At 41.6% G+C, this 17629-nt stretch overlaps 1 protein-coding gene across 1 annotated transcript; it reads right to left on the reverse strand.

Moving 5' to 3' along the window:
* Nucleotides 1-1530: 1530 nt before the first annotated feature.
* On the reverse strand, nt 1531-17195 carry LOC149284360 (adenylosuccinate lyase-like). Its single transcript, XM_089496773.1, has 13 exons — nt 16986-17195; nt 11074-11277; nt 7616-7660; nt 7428-7507; nt 6686-6857; nt 6545-6591; nt 6204-6294; nt 5132-5201; nt 4558-4705; nt 4344-4434; nt 2474-2563; nt 1751-1927; nt 1531-1617 (listed from the first exon to the last, which is right to left on the reverse strand). Exons 1-13 carry the CDS (start codon nt 17193-17195, stop codon nt 1531-1533), a joined length of 1512 nt encoding a protein of 503 aa, XP_089352899.1.
* Nucleotides 17196-17629: the final 434 nt, after the last annotated feature.

Raw genomic sequence — 17629 nt, forward strand, 5'->3', positions numbered from 1 at the left:
TCGTTAACTGTCTGTTTTTGCGTGACATGCATGGCACGTCACTGGTCGTTAAGGGGGAAATCACCCTATGGGACACTTAATGCTAATGAAGTCTGTCCCTCCATAGACTTTTATTAGTCTATCATAAATGGTTGTATTAGCAGGGAAAGTTACCAGAAATATCACGATCAACAACAATGGCAGCCTCCAGGTCTGCAGATAAATGAACTTTATTGAAACAGAGATAAAACCAAGTTTTTGTCAATGCATCACTGTATACAGGTCAATGATCCCCCCCCCTCCCCTAAATAGCATGTTTCTTTATGTGTGTGTTTATATTTTTCCATCATAGACCTGATATAGTTAGATTATCTGGAATAAAGCTTCCTATTTCCTGAGAACCGCTTGACCCCTACCCTTCTCTTACCGAGTTCACTACTGGGTCACTATGAAAAAAACAGCACTCTTTCTAATGCCATTCAGCGCAGTGCATAGACAAAAAAAGTAGGCCGAATCTGAGTGTCTTAGTTAAGACTTAATAACATGTAATAAAGTTTGCTTTGTCTACCCTTTTGGCTTTGACGTTCCATGGAGCTTTCTAATAAGGGACATAACTTTGTTAGACAGTTTAAAGGGAGTGAGAACAATTCACAAGCTTGGTGAAAGAGGTTCCATGGAGTATAAACTCTCTTGTGCTTTACTGCACAACATACAGAAAGGTGGCGTGATGCTATAGATCGGGGCCTTTATATGTACGTCCTCAATTTCATGTGGAGACTTCACGCTTTTTGTTGATTTCAAAATCCCAGACTATGTTTCCAAATGGCTGGGCTATCCTCACTTAACACTAGGCCACTTCTGCTAGAGTTCACATGTGTACATGAGATACTTAGAATTAACCTTATGGTAAAGAACAGGAGGTAAAGGGAGTGCTCATCTATGTCAATTCTCACCCCCTAATAAGTTGCTGATTGGTGGTTCAGGAAGCCCTTGTCTGGTTAAGGGGAATAAAACAATGAACCACAGGACAGCAACTAAATTAATGCTAGATCTGCCACTCAGACATGGACCTCAACTTCAATAATGTTAAATAGCTCAAAATGCCCTTTATGTATGGTGTACACACGCTCAGTAGCATATCAGCTTAAACCTGCGTGTAATGATCCCAAGTTCATCTTATTTCATTGTGATATTTACATATGTAGGGTCAAGACTAAGTACAAACACCTCTCACCATGTAATAAATTGCCATTATGAAAACCGTCCTTTATTACCCAGTACCATTCTTTACCTTGGTATTAACATTTTGTGCTCAAAGTGATATCTGTTTATCCTGATGACTGTTTAGTTATAACACTTGTTTCCCAGAATAGTGCCACAAAAAAGTGCACCCACTAAAGACACACACAAATGTAAGTCCCCCCTTTTGATTTGGCACATCAATATTACTGTAACGACAGCAGGCATAGCTGAATTATAAGCGTATTCCCTGAACAAAGCAGTGAAATCCACTGGTTTATTTGCAAAATAAATATTTTTAAATGAGACATTTCACAGGTCCAATTCAATCTTCACATCCATCTTGCTCTGGTAGGGGGATAACAGTGGAATCACTTCTTCCTTCACAAACTTCACGACCTGTTAAAACGAAGCAGACAACCAGAGGAGGTCTTTGAATGAGCCTGGGCTGGATTATTTCTCTATTACATATGCACATTAACAGACATAAAAGCAGACTAGCCGTAAATGTCATTTTTTTGGTTTTTCTTACCTGCTGTGGTGCTCGACCAGTAAAGGACTTTGGTTCCAGCAGCTGTTCCAACTGAGAATGTATGGGAGCAAAGTAAGGATCAGAGCGGATTCTTAATATAAGATCATTGTCTCCTCCATCCTGTTTTACAACAGCAGCAGCTTGTTGTGAAAGTACTCTGATGCGTTCATGGCAGTCCTGTAGGAGACAGCAGTTTGTTGGTCTAAAGTACACAAATGCATTTTGTATACGGATGTACAAAGAAACAGTTGAACAATTCTTCATCAGGGACTCATCAAATCTTTCTTTCCTAGAGGGGTGGTTGCAAATTATAACAGTCCAACAAAAGTTGGACTCCTGCCTATTCCTGGCATAAATTTTTTCTTTGAGTGTTAAACACATTGCTGTACACAGTAAGAAGTCATTAGTATTAACCCCTTCATGACAAAGCCTGTACATGTACGGGCTCACACTGCATTACCAATGATGGGTTTTAGGACAACCCGTTGTCTTTAAGGGGTTAAAGAATAGTGTGGTTGATATTTTGGGTCTCCAAAGCAGAGGACATATATGATGGTGTAGGTTATCGGGGGATAAATGAGCATTAACTTTTGAAACGAATAGCTAAGTTTAAATTAACATTAATAGTCGGGGGCAGAAGACGAGATGCCAGGGTGGGTCAAAACACCTGAAGGCTTATTGGAGAATGATGTACATTAGAAAACACACTTGCCATGAACCCACCTGTCTGTTCCCTCCACTTTTCACCATCGCCATGATCACATTCTCGGTTGCCATGAAAGGCAGTTCCTGACGGATTCGCCTCTCAATTACCTGTCAAAGGAATTACCAGTTGTGTCAACACCTGCCATTCCTCAAATGCAATACGTCATGTTTGTTAAAGTTTTTGAACTTATAAAAGATTAAAACTATTAAATGTACTGCACAATGCATGCTACGCCAACCTGCACCAAGAGATTTATCAGATTAAGTTCATCGAAATACGCATTTAAACTGAATCCGGTTGCTGCTTTTCTCGGTTTTCTACGTTCTGTACATTTTTTACGTTGTAGTCTTGCTATTCGGTTATGTTCAGGATAATTTGCCCTTGTATTAAAGACACTGCTTGACTTAAACTAACGACTGAGCTTCCAGTATGTTAAATCACTAAATCTAATCAAATCTGCCATTTTATTATTTTACCAAGATTCCTCCCATAAGAACACAAGGGAAACACAGATTTTTCCCATAATGTTTCTATGGCAACAACCTACCAACGTCTGCTTTTGTGAACATGGCAATTTAAGTTACTGACGAAGACTGACGCAATCAGCAGTACTTAATGTTTCGGTTTTGCTTTAATACTTTTTATTGAACCAGGGTGTTTGAATGTTGCATTTCCGCTGGAACATTATTCAACTTCTCAAACAGCTCTTCAGTGAAGAAACCAATTTATTCATATATATATTATATATATATCTAAGCCTCTACAACAGCATCTGCCCTCCTGTTTCTATCTTGTCAACCTCTTTGTCTATCCACCACGTTGAGATCCATATGTCTTATCTATAACTGCACAATGCGGTACTATCCTGTATTGACTGCTCTCCTAACAATTTCACAGCAAGTAAAAAAAAAAAAAAGCTATTTTTGTCTACTTATCAATACAATACAGCAACCATTCATATTTTATACCCATCACTATGTAAAAGGGCATTACTAGCTAATAACGGGGAAAAAACCACTGCATTGGACTGTTCAATAAGCTTTTCTTCCAAAGTGCCTACACCATATATTGAAGCACTCAGGAATGACTCACCGCTTTGTGCCGGAATCAACGGAAATGGCACTCAAGAGAACAAAATCGACACATTTGTCTTCCTTGTACATAGGCACAGTAACAAAAGCAACAATCTGTACCCAAACTCCTTATGTTGCCAACCGATTAGAGCGTAATTGAGACGTGTAAAGGTAACTCAGACCCTTATGCAGCCACTACTCCTTCACAGGGGCAGCAACTAACCGTTGGGATAGTAGCAGAACAATTACCAGGCTGCTAATCCTAGAGTAAGAACACAGACCAGTATGATTACCTTTACAACACCATACCCTGCTCTCAAATACCAACCAGATCCAAGCCTGCAAAGGGACAGTCATCTGAATTGTTTCTTTATGAATTTACCCGACTGAACCCCCCCTCGTCCAACGCAAAGCATAGTGCTGCAATCAAGGTGCTAAGCTTTATTTCCATTCCCCAACTCGGCGCAGGCACAGTACTGTGCATTCACTGCAGAACCCAACTGCAAGGGGCCAAAGACTGCTTTTATACCTAATCACTGCAAAGAATATTTTAGGCATGTCTGCCCCTTCAAAATAATCTAGCATATAATAATAGTATTTATAACTGTTATATCATCCACCTCCCAAGGATCCATATCACACTCATCCATGCTCTGCCTCTTGGAACCCACACAAAAATAAATAAAAACACAATAAAATTGTTCCTATGATGTAGTCTGATAGTTCTAGAAATCCACATGGGTATTGGTGACAGCTTTTTCTTTGTTCAGCTACCTTCTTTTTTTATATTTATTTACTTTACAGATGAACTTACTTTTGGATATACCACAAGCCCTTCGGAAATATTCTGCAAAGTACTGAGAACAATGTCAGCTGTCAGAAAAGCTTCAGCCAAACAAATGCGCCTGTTAAACAGAAAAGAATCGGTCATATGTAAGAAATCAAGGTGACCAGTGACAGCAGCATGGTACATGAGACCGACATCTCAGAAGGTACAGTGTGTAAGCCCCCCGAAGGCTTATAACTACCTATTGGCACTGTCATCCAGGGTGCGCTCAAACCACTGCACAGCGGCAGTCTGCAATGGGTTCATAATCAGAGTCATGAGGTGCCGGGCCAGGCTGCAGCAACGTTCAGAACGCATGGGATTCCTCTTGTATGGCATTGCACTCGATCCTGGAAAGAAGGAAAATAAAGCGCTGCAAGATTAAGAAAATCTCAAAGTATCACCCACAGTATTTAAAACTAATAGTACCATATTCTATATGGTCACGCAGAAGCTGGCAGTAGGACAACATACTAGAAAAAAATGTTCGCTTCCAGTGAGGAAAAACAAATTATACAGGCCAACAAAATGGGCCACTAGTTATTATTTTGAGGGGGAAAAAGCTAAATTGGTATTTTTGGTACCTTATTTGTTTTCATTCCATAATATTCTAGGTTTTATAGAATGCACATAAGGGACTATGTGCTGCCTGCCGCCACCATGACCCACAAATGTAATTACATGAAAATAGTATTATTCCCAACGTATGTTCTTCGTACAAATTCACATTTGTAAGGTTATGTGAGAACGCCAGCATGTTTCTAAATCGCACTCACCAATCTGCTCCTTCTCGAAAGGCTCCTCTACTTCTTTCAGGTTGGCCAGCAAACGGATATCAGTGCAAATCTAATGTAGAAACAAGGTAATGAGTTTCTGCGTAGAAAGCACACAACTGTTCATAGGACCAGCTAACCAGGGAACCAATATTATATTTAAATATTATGCCTCCCTGTTTGTGTTCACTTTAATAAGCTTCCGCTTCTCATCCTGTCTACACAATGAGGCCTCTACCTTTTCTATCCATTATAATAACCACTGCTGTCCGCGCCACTCCCTGCGAAACGCGTGATCCACCTTCCTCTGTCTAGGGTCATACCCGTGTCCTTCTCCACTACTCTCCTTAAAGGACATTTGTTCCATTGCCACATAGCTTTTCTTAGACCACTTTTGTAGCCCTGAGGGATCCCAAACTATTTACAAGTGTATATGATAATTACAAGTATAATGAATGTAAGATGTTAAACATGACATTAATAATGAAAACCAAGCTCTCCAACGAGCATGGACTGCTAAACAGCCTTTGCTCGTGGTTTCTGTAAGGACATTAAGGGCTTATTTCTGATACACAGCCATAACCATGGTTACTAAGAAGGTTTTGATTTTTGAAAAAAAACCATGCATTTCACTTTTTCCAAATCACCTACTGGGCTTTCAAATAGCACTCAGAGCAACAGGAGACAGAGTAAATGCTAACACGTTACAGAAGAGGAGAAAAAAATTCCTTCGAAATCTAGCTGATGTGGAGCCTTCCAAATTGACAGGTGACCAGAATTCAGTTGTCATTTTCTGTATCCATAACAAACAAGAGCCAGCTTTAAAGCAGGCTATGGGTAGAATATGTTACAGAAAAGAACAGAGAATTGCCAGTGTCCAGCGCTGGGAATAGATAGATAAATGAAGGCTGAGAGCAAATTGAGTGCGATGATGGTAACCATTAATAAAGATCTCATAGTTAATTACTAAGACATTAAAAAGAACATTATACTTGCATTTTCTGATACAGCAGATTATTTACCTGTTATTATGACAATCTGAGTTTATGTAAGGATTAAGTATGACTTCACCCACCTTGTGGACTGTGGCACCTAAGCTGGCCAAAACAGACAGCACTTCCACATCCACTTTGCGACTGTAGGTTTGCCCCGTCACTATATACGCTCTAAAATAAATACAGATAATTTAATGGAGAGATCCTGAGAACAGGAAGCTAAGATAGATTCTTACATGGTATACAGGTTTCTTATGGGACAGATTTGTGATAAAAGGTGGATCTGAGCAATTGGTTCTGAAAAGAGTTGCATCTGCATGCCAAGTAAACTGATCTGCACGAGATTTTATGACACAGTCCTATAGCTGAAATCCTTAAAATACAAAGAGGTCATGTGCTACATTATGTCATATTGAGTTACCTTTTGAAACCTGCCATGCAAGTCACCAATCTGTCCAACTCTTCCACCTGTTGAGCGAGAAACATAAATCAAGGACATACCCAACCAGAATAAGAAGCAGCCCAATGAAGAGTACTTCTGCAAAAGCTTGAATGCCCTTACCTTTTCATGGTCACCCTCAAAGAGCTGAAGGAAGCTGGCCTGTGTCCCAGTAGTACCCTTCACCCCTCGGAATCTGAGGTCATTGCGGGCTCGCTCCAGATTACGCAGGTCCATACACAAGTCCTGCAACCAGAGACAGGTTCGTTTTCCAACAGTGGTCAGCTGGGCAGGCCTGCAAAGAGACAATGTAATATAAACAAGCAGCAAGTAAAGGGGAAGTCCTGAGGTGTGTGTGCGATATATATATATATATATTTTATTTAATTTTTAATTTTACAATATTCTATTTAACAATTATTAATGGCTTTAGGACAGTACAGTTTACAGTTGCAACATGAAGTTGTCTGAATGTACTGCCACAGAATTTTTCCTAAAGTCAGAACACAAGCGTTCCATTGTCAGCTGCGAGTTTTTGCTGCGTAACAAGACAACTGCTGTGTTTACTTTTGTCTTCCAGAATTACCCGAGATTAAAGTCACATGAAAATTGTCATGTGCGCTTTTTAATGCATGTTAAAGCAGTGTTTCTTTAATGTTTTTCCCAGTGCCAATACATAACGAGAATACTTTGGTATGCATGGCATGATCTTGAAGAATAGGGAAAGCTCCTGGACAAGTTCTTAAGGCAATGCAAGGCTATCTTTTCTCTATAATGTATCTTATATATTGGTGACAGATCTCCTTTGATATCAAGCAAGACAAGGCAGAGTAAAAGAGCTACACTAAACAGACCTCATACTCACTGGTAGTGCGTGAACCCTAGTGTTGGAAGGTCAGAATATCTTTCTGCAAAGTCAGCCAAGCGATTTATAACCCGAGCAAGCTGCAATGGCAAGAAGACAGATGTCACTATGTATCACACTGGCACCAAGAGCACATATCCTATTCCAAATGTTTGTTTCATAGCAAACGTTAAAGATTCCTTCCTCACCTTTGGAATCAACAAATCAAACCCATCCCGCAGTACAATAAGGTCCTGTGGAACAAAGAAAGCATGGTAAATATCATGAACACTTAGAACAAGCAGCAGAGTGTGGTATTGCTAGCACGTTGATTTTAAAGAAGTGTTGCAGACATGACGTATTGGTTGGAGCTGCTACCATTTATCACCAGACTACAACGTCAAGGGGTTAGCCAAGGTGCCATATTCAGAAATTCTAAAGCAGATTAACCCCTTGATGACAATTGCCGGTCCGGGCATGTCACGGAAAAATATGTCGTTAACGACAAATGACGTGCCAGGACCGTCATTTGTTAAAACGGATAAAAAAAAAAAAAAAAAAGATCCGTGATCGATTTTTCTACCCAAACGACGTTGCTGTAATGCCCCGACCTCGAGGCATTCAGCAACGCCATGATCGGAATCAGGGGCCATGTCTGGCCCCTCCCCGGGGCGTCAACATCCGCCATACAACGCCCGTTTTAAAAGCGTTTAGGAGGCGATCAATGATCACCTCCTAAACTTAAATGGTGTCGCTGGAATGCCTCGATCAGGAGGCATCCAGCGACACTAAACACTTATCTCTTGATGGACTGTGACCGCTCCGGAGAGCGGTCACAGCCACAGCTGCCGGTGATCTTCGCCATCAGCAAGATGGCGGCGGCCCGGGAAAAAAAATAATAAAGACGAAAAAGTTCGCTAGATGGTCTCCTGACCCTCTAGAGAACTCTGGCTCCACTTGCAGGTTGAATACAGGTACTGCATTCAACCATGCAAGTCAACGGAGCCCAGCTTTCTAATCACAGTGTGATTAGAAAAAAATAAATTAAAAATAAAAATAAAAATAATCATTAGAAAAAAAATAGTAAAAAACCAGTAAAAAGTAAAAATAATTTCCCCCTGATGTCACTATCAGGGGAACCTTCAAGTTGAAAAAAATGTTAAAAATGTTTTAAAAAAGGCAAAAAAAAATTAAAATATATATATATAAAAAATATACCCATGCATGTGGGGTATCACTGTACTCAGGAGATGTTGCTGAACACATATTGGGGTGTCGTGTGACAGCAGCATATAGCAGGAGCTGTAAATTCATACATAAAGTAGGTGTGTGTGGGAAAAATACACACACAAAAATACTACTGCAAACTTTGAAAAAATGCTGGTGGTAAAATGTGTGCATGTAAAGAGTTAAAATACCAGCATTTAAAATACCCTGGGGTGTCTAGTTTTCAAAAATATATGGTTTTGTTGGGCACACTAAAATGGCCCGGCTTAAAGATGTACCAAAAAGGCCATGGGCAGTGGATCCCCAAATGCCAAAGTTCAACATTGAAAATGCGCATGCCCCAAATGTGGCCCTTTTGTGATAGTGACATATACGAAAACTTTTTAATTCATACCTGAAGTAAAATGTGTGTGACAAAACAAATGCAAAAAAATGACTACCACAAAGTTTGACAAAGACTGGTGGTAGATATGGTGCATGGAAAGAGTTAAAATACTAGCATTTGAAATACCCTGGGGTGTCTAGTTTTCAAAAATATATGGCTTTATTGGGCATACTGAAATGGTCCAGCTCAAAGATGTACCAAATAGGGCATGGGCAGTGGATCCCCAAATGCCAAAGTTCAACATTGAAAATGCGCATGCCCCAAATGTGGCCCTTTTGCCCCCAAACAGCCAGGCAAAATCATTCATGTGAGGTATCGCTGTACTCAGGAGATGTTGCTAAACACATATTGGGGTGTTTTATGATAGTGACATATACCAGAACCTGTTTATTCATACCTAAAGTAAAATGTGTGTGAAAAAAACAAATGCAAAAAAAATGACTACCATAAAGTAGGGCTGCAACTAACGATTATTTTAATAATCGATTAGTTGGCCGATTATTTTTTCGATTAATCGGATAAAAAAAACAATATGCAAATTTTTAGTTTATTTAAAATAATTTAATGAACTGGATGTTAAAAAACAACAAAATTTACATTAACATTCTTATTTTGTTATGATGTAATAAAAAAACAATATTTTCAAAGTACAAAAACCCAAACACAATATTTATGAAACAAAATAACCCCAAACATTCTGAAAAGAGGTGGACTATTACTGTTCAAGAAACTTTGCCCCAGCCCTGGTACTTTGCACCCAGCACTTTGCACCCAGCACTTTGCACCCAGCCCTGGCACTTTGCACCCAGCACTTTGCACCCAGCACTCAGCCCCACCCCTGGCACTTTCGCTCTGTGCGAACGGAGCCACTCGCACAGAGCGAACCGCTCTGTGCGAACGGAGCCACTCGCACAGAGCGAACCGCTCTGTGCGAACGGAGCCACTCGCACAGAGCGAACCGCTCTGTGCGAACGGAGCCACTCGCACAGAGCGAACCGCTCTGTGCGAACGGAGCCACTCGCACAGAGCGAACCGCTCTGTGCGAACGGAGCCACTCGCACAGAGCGAACCGCTCTGTGCGAACGGAGCCACTCGCACAGAGCGAACCGCTCTGTGCGAACGGAGCCACTCGCACAGAGCGAACCGCTCTGTGCGAACGGAGCCACTCGCACAGAGCGAATCGCTCTGTGCGAACGGAGCCACTCGCACAGAGCGAATCGCTCTGTGCGAACGGAGCCACTCGCACAGAGCGATTCGCACAGACATGAAGAATACTTACCTCCGGAACGCGTCACATCCGTCACGCAGTGCAGAGCGTGTAGCGGAAGCAGGGAACGATCGCGGAGGTAAGTAAAAGGAGCCAACAACGAATCGATCACTCGATTAATCGATAACGGAAATCGTCGACAACGATTTCCGTTATCGATTATTATCGATTTTATCGATTCGTTGTTTCAGCCCTACCATAAAGTTTGACAAAGGCTGATGGTAGAACTAGTGCTTGGAAAGGGTTAAAATACTAGCACTTGGAATACCCTGGGCTGTCTAGTTTTTAAAAATATATGACTTGATGGGGTAAATTGCATTGGCCGGGTTCAAAGATACCCGAAATGGCACATGGGGGGAAGAATTACCAGATTTGGAAAAAATGGCTTTGAAATAGCAAAACGCTACCTGTACTTTTTGCCCCATAATGTGTAGAAAAAAAGCAAAAAAACATAAAAACATTGGGTATTTCTAAACTCAGGACAAATAGTAGAATCTATTTAGCAGGTTTTTTAAAAGTTAGAAACAGTCATTTTTTTCTAAATTTTTCACCATATTTTATACTTTTTTTAATAGTAAATAATATGATACAATCAAAACAATGTCATCTAAAGAAAGCCCTTCTTGTCCTGAAAAAAACAATATCTAATGTGTGTGGGTTCAGTAAACGGGAAAGAAGAAAATTACAACTAAACACGAGCTGCGCAGAAATGTTAAAACGGCCATTGTCACGAAGGGTACAAAAAGTAAAATCAGCCTTTGTCACGAAGGGGTTAATGGCAGACTCACTGTGTTGTCGCCCACGTAGCAAGAGGTTGCTCCCAGATGAATAATGGGTGCAGCTTTGGGGCAGCAGTGGGCAAACGTGTGAACATGAGCCATGACATCATGGCGCAGACGCTTCTCTTCCTCGGCAGCCATCTTGAAGTCTATATTCTCTAAGTTAGCCTCCATTTCTTGAATCTGCTCCTCAGTAATAGGCAGACCCAAATTCTGCAAAATAAACATATTTATTTCTTCAAAATCGGTTTATACCGCAGTGCACGTTTTTTCTCCTTCTGCAATATTTACTAAATACTGATACACAGAGAATGAATATACCATACCTGTGTTACCCCCCCCCGAACTTACCGGTGCTTCCGAGTCCCCGGTGCTTAGCCCGGGCAGCGTGTAGAGCTCTACACGATTCGTGTAGACAACTTCCGCTCAAGCTCTACACGCTGCCCGGACTAAGCACCGGGGACTCAGAAGCATCGGTAAGTTTGGAGGAGGGAGGGAGTGTTAAATAGGGGGCATAAGGCATTTCTGGAGGCAGAGTGCTCTGTGAAATGCCTTTTAACCCCCTTAATGCCACTCTGCCTCCAGAAATGCCCTTTAACCCTCTATACACCACTCTGCCTCCTGAAATGCCTTATACCTCCCTATATGCCACTCTGCCCCATAACATGCCTTTAAACCCCCTAAATGCCAGAGTGGCATTTAGGGGTCAAAAGGCATATCATGGGGCACAGTGGCATATAGAGGGTTAAAAGGCATATCATGGGGCACAGTGGCATATAGGGGGTATAAGGCATTTCTGGGGCAGAGTGGCAAGCTTGGGGGCAGATGTGCATAACTGGGGGGGCAGGCTGTAAAAAAAGGAAATAAAGACAAATAAAGACAAAATATTTTTCTCGATCATAGCTTTTATTAACAAACAATTGTTCACATATTTTACATGAATTAACTTTTTTTCCTATAGGGTCATCCTATATTCAGGCTTTTTCTTTTTTTCCTACAGTAATATTCAGATTTTGGGGGTCGTCTTATAATCGAGCAAATACGGTAAAAGGGGAGACGCCAAAAGCACTGTTTCCCTCAGACAAAACATTAGCAAATCTCTCCAGCATGTAATGTAACTATATAAATAAACATTAGTAGATCTGTCATTTTATGTTTTCTCTGAAGGTAAACATTACAAAATCTAACGCAGACACTTAAGAAGCCTTTCTGGGTCATAAATGCATTCATGTCACAATTAGATAGCAGCACACTCTTCTCTATGGGACAGTGGGTCCATCGAGTGTTCTCCTTCCTCCTGGGCACACAAGGATCAGTCAGCTTGGCTTACATGTTGTGAGCCAGCTGGGTTGCCCATTTTTACACAACAATAGGTAGTATATTAAAATTGGAAAAGGTACAGATTTCAACAAGATTGGCTGTGGCACTAAAACATACACTACATCATTATAGTTCACGACTAGCATTATCATTCCTCGATTATGTTTCCTTATTTGATCATTTTCTTTCTAATGAGACACATTTGGATGCTAATTTACCAATATAAAGATCAGATAAGCACAAGGCATCCAACTATCTAATGCGATATTAGTAGGCATTTATACCCTATTGGGCATCGTGAACATTAATGTGTAGCTTATTCCCAACACCACTGTAACAGTTTATATATATGGCCTTGCCACCGTTGGAATTGTCAGTCATGCTGGGCATGGCTTAAAGTGAAGTTCACTATTATTAAACATTAGTTATATTCTCCTCAAACACAACTGAGAATTTACACCAAGGCAATGTCTGACAATGTTGTATGCAGGAAGAGGGGCTGCCACATAGTGCTTAGTACATTGAGCAGGTGTGTAGAGGGCAAACAAACAATGAAAAGGAAGAGGAGAGAAGAGGAAAAAGAGCAAGAGGAAAGGAGACAAGAGAGAACATACTTTTAACAGTATGATAAGATTTATTTTTTTAAGCTTGTAGTACAGCGTCAAGCTTTTTGTTTTCTTTTCATACATTATGGCTTATTCATAATTCACAAGGCCACAATGAAAGCAACTCAACTTGTGGCAATCTCGTCAACAAGTACTGAAATGAGTGTTCAAGAGTGGAGCTGAGAAGGACTGAAATGGGGCAGAATGACTGGAATAATATAAGATGCTCCTGTTAATGTCAACAGGTGGGGGGAGTAGTAGTTTAACGCCTATCGACATCAGCAGCCTCTAATTTAGATAACAGTTATCTGTCCTTTCTGCAACACTTCAAGAGGTCAACCAGATGCTTCTCAGACTTTACTAAGTTAAATATAAATCTTGAGTACTTTAAAGGGTAAGTTAAATAGGGGGAAAATTCTATTTAATATAAAATGCAGTGCTTTATACCGTTATGTTATAATAAACTTTCTTCATCTGCAGATCTAGTGGCTACTATTGTTGTCAGTAATGTGATATTTTGATGTCCCCTGCTTGGACATTACACTAAGATAATTTTTATGGCAATCCTAATGAAGTCCATTAATCCATACAGACTTTCATTAGCTGGGAGTGCCCGGATGGGTGATTAATAATGAGCCATTCTATTGTTTACCACGGCCATTATAAGGAGTCACTATGCTTGTCAGGTAGATCAGCCTAAGATAACAGAACTAGAACACATACAAATGGCTAATATGCAGCTAGAACTTTTTTGTTTGTTTGTTTTTTTAAAGCACATTATTTTTGAAAATGTATGGTTTACACGTGAATTATATAATCCAGTCTCAAACTAAAAAAAATATATAATGGCTGTATTTTAATTCTGATATTAGCCGGAACTATTATAGTGCATTTTTATTCACAGGTTTATTTGGCAGAGGGAAAAAATAACACTGAACATTGGAAAAGAGAACAGGAAAAAAAAAGGGGTTCATCTGCACTGTGGATAGGCCAGCAGCACTAGGGTTAAGTGGGTTGGAGAAACTAAACATAGCATACAGCTAATGCCACCCCCAGCTTGTCTAAAAATAAAAGGTATCTGTGCCGTTACCATTCAGATTGCCTGCATGATCTATTCCTCTCTACCCACTATCTGGTTATATAAAATCCAGTAGCGCACGCACTTTTTTGCCTGGTGTCACAACTGTTTCACCAGAACATCAGATCATGCGGAAGGAGGGGCAATGCAATGCATGTCACATGATACAAATCAATCTAAAAAAAAGTATATAATGGGAAGGGCATGACAGACATTAGGAATCACAGTCTTTAAAAGAAAAAAAACAACACACGCATGATTTAGAATTAAAAGTGTTTTTGTCGCTCTACCATACTCCAATGGGAGGTCTGTCTGTAGGGACTCGGACCCTGGACAATACCACTTGCCTTGTCAGGGTTGTTATATTTATAATAGTTTTCAAGCTCTACTCCGGTTACTGATAATCTTTTTCCCACTAGCCCATTTCCCCATCCTCACCATTGAACTCACAGTGCAGACAGATCTTGCTGATCGAAGGTTATATTACGCTGTAGTAAACGTAAATATAGAGACATAAAATCTCAGGGAAATTTATTTTTAAAGGTTCCCAGCTTATTCCTGCCTTGCAGCTGGTATGAGCAATGAACCACAGGGTGCCCACTGACTCACTAGTATATTCAGGCACAAATCATAAGGTTTTCACATAAAGCCATTGGTTTTGCTATAGTAAAGGATAGGGATGATGTTTTTAATATTTTAATAAAATGTATAAAGTGTTCATTTAAGATGAGAAGATTGCAAGAATCAGAGGCAACTGCAGCCATGTCCGATTGCAGGTCCTCTCCTGCGTAGCATACAGACCGAACAGAACATACCGTATTTGCTCGATTATAAGACGAGGTTTTTTTCAGAGCAAATGCTCTGAAAAATACCCCTCGTCTTCTAATCGGGGTCGTCTTCTAATCAGACCTCAAATAGAGGTCTGATTATGAGACTAAGATCCAGATCCCCTGCACCGCTGCAGGGGACCTGGATCCTCCTGTCCCCCCCCCCCACACACTTACCGGTGCTTCCTGCTGTATTGCCGGGGCAGCGGGTTGATGTCTACGCGATCCGCGTAGACAACGTCCGCTGCAGCCGGAAGGAGGTGTGGCTAGCAGCGGGGGTTGTCTGCGTCCGTCGCGGATACCTTCCCCGACTGTCAGAGATCAGAGTTCCCCCCACCGGTGCGGGGAACTCTGATCTCTGACAGCCGGGGAAGGTATCCGCGACGGACGCAGACAAACCCCCGCTGCCAACTCCACCTCCTTCTGGCTGCAGCGGAAGGAGACGTCAACCCGCTGCCCCGGCAATACAGCAGGAAATTAGAAAGCACCGGTAAGTGTGTGTGTGTGTGCGCGTGTGTGTGTTAAATGGGGACATAGGGCATTTCTGGAATGCCTTATACCCCTATATGCCACTCTGGCACTTAGGGGGTTAAAAGGCATATTATGGGGCAGAGTGGCATATAGGGAGGTATAAGGCATTTCAGGAGGCAGAGTGGCGTTAAGGGGGCATTTAATAGAGCACTCTGCCTCCTGAAATGCCTTATACCTCCCTATATGCCACTCTGCCCCATAATATGCCTTTTAACCCCCTAAATGCCAGAGTGGCATATAGGGGTATAAGGCATTTCTGGAGGCAGAGTGGCACATAGGGGGTCAAAAGGCATACCATGGGGAACAGTGGCATATAGGGGGTTACAAGGCATATCATGGGCCACAGTGCCATATTGGTGTGGCAAGCCTGGGGGCAGATGTGCGTAACTGGGGGACAGGTTGGAAAATACAAGGAAATAAAAACAAAAAAAATATTTTTCTCAATCATAGCTTTTATTTAAAAAAATAGTTTACATGAATTAGCATTTACTGGTAAAACTTTTTTCCTTTAGGGTCGTCTTATATTCAGGCTTTTTCTTTTTTTCCTAAGTTAATATTCAGATTTTGGGGGGTCGTCTTATAATCAGGGTCGTCTTATAATCGAGCAAATACGGTAATTTAATGGACGTTATTAACAGAGTTACTATAACACTTGTAACATCGTACACAAAATTATTGTAACAAACCATGCAATTACAAGAATAGCACTTGGCAAATCTATGCCCTCGGGTGAACACGAATGGCGGTTTTATCAGGTCTTTCCATCTGCCCAAAGCTCCCATCACTTCCAATGTAGGAGTGGACAAAACAGGAGATAAAAGTGCCTGAGAACCCTGTACACGCGACCCCAGTCCTGTATTTATTTATTTAAAGAGGCCCTCCAGGTATGATAGCCCCATTTCAATTGGTTTTGGAAATGCATGGGGGATTCATGCATATTCCCTCCATACGCGTTTGCCCCTTCCCCTGCATACCCTCTCAGCTAATGCAGTGCAGCGGGGACCCCATGTGCATTCCTGCTGAGTTCAATGGGATCGCTTTCCGGCCACTGATTGGCTGCTTTAAGCTGCCAATTTGTGGCCATAAATGTCAGACCAAGGAGATAGAGGGCAGCTGCGGTAGCAGGGCTGCAACTTCTGGGGTGTCAGGGCCATTACACCGTCTATTTAACTATTCAGGCCATCTAGTCTGTAGAACTTATGCCCAGCAAACATTGCCAGTCACAATAAGAGGGACAAAAGTATTCTGATCATTAAATAGGGACACTTGCTTTCCCTCATCATTTTAACCATGGTATCTGCACTCCTACTCCATCCTCCCTACAATGCATAGTTCCAGTGCTAATCACAGAAAACCCATATATATATATATATATATATATATATATATATATATATATATATACACACACACCACGTGTATACACCATGCATACTTCATCCACACACGTGTTGCATTTGCCAGCATGCATGCGTAGCAGAGCTCGGCCTGCACGGTAGGTGGACACTCGCTCCTGCAGGTACCCGATACACACGAAGCCCCAGCCTCCTGCTCCATTACCCTCTGTGCCTGCGCCAAGAACAGCCAGAGTCGCCTCCAGGTCTGGAATTTCTTGCTGTCACTGAAGTTGAAGGCCATCTCCTTGCTGGCATACCGGGAAACGAGCGGGGAACGGTACCGCAGCACTTCCTCAGGCCCAGGAGCAAGTGGCGAGGCGCTGCCAGTTATTCTGCTCCCCGGGTCACAGCTCAATCCGCTGCTTGCGTCCATTTCACAGCCGCTCTGGTATGATAGTGTAACGAGAAATCAAACTTCCACGTCCAAGATGGCCGTCACATCATGTGGCTCGTCACATGTGGGTGCTGAAGTCGGCCATCTAGGTAGTGGCATAGATAGACCGGAGGAGGTAGAGAAAGAGAGACATTACAGAATGTGTATGGTCTTGGGAAATAGACGGCTTGCTGAAACTGTAAATGCCTCACTCAGTTACACAAATATCGCCATGAAGCCCTCATGGGCACTTTTTTAACAAACCCACTATTTTTTCACCAAAACAGTGGCTAACCTGAGGCGCTTCAGAGCCCCCAGAGAAGGTTCAGTCTGGACGTGTGTCACATGATGGTATTGGCTATAGGTAAAACTTTTTGTTATTATATTGCAGTCCTGGCATTTAGCAGGGGGGAGATAAATATAAAATGGCTAGT

The sequence above is a fragment of the Sceloporus occidentalis genome, unplaced genomic scaffold, assembly GCF_023333645.1.
Source record: "Sceloporus occidentalis isolate IW3139 unplaced genomic scaffold, rSceOcc1.0.p SCAF_94, whole genome shotgun sequence".
Taxonomy (NCBI): Eukaryota; Metazoa; Chordata; class Lepidosauria; order Squamata; family Phrynosomatidae; genus Sceloporus; species Sceloporus occidentalis.

Excerpts from the sequence above, each read along its gene's own strand:
- LOC149284360 (XM_089496773.1), bottom strand. The coding sequence starts at position 17,195 with ATGGACGCAAGCAGCGGATTGAGCTGTGACCCGGGGAGCAGAATAACT. Across the intron at positions 7,661-11,073 it reads GCTACGTGGGCGACAACACA|GACCTTATTGTACTGCGGGA; the intron begins GTGAGTCTGCCA and ends TTTGTTCCACAG. Across the intron at positions 6,592-6,685 it reads TTGAGGGTGACCATGAAAAG|GTGGAAGAGTTGGACAGATT; the intron begins GTAAGGGCATTC and ends CTCGCTCAACAG.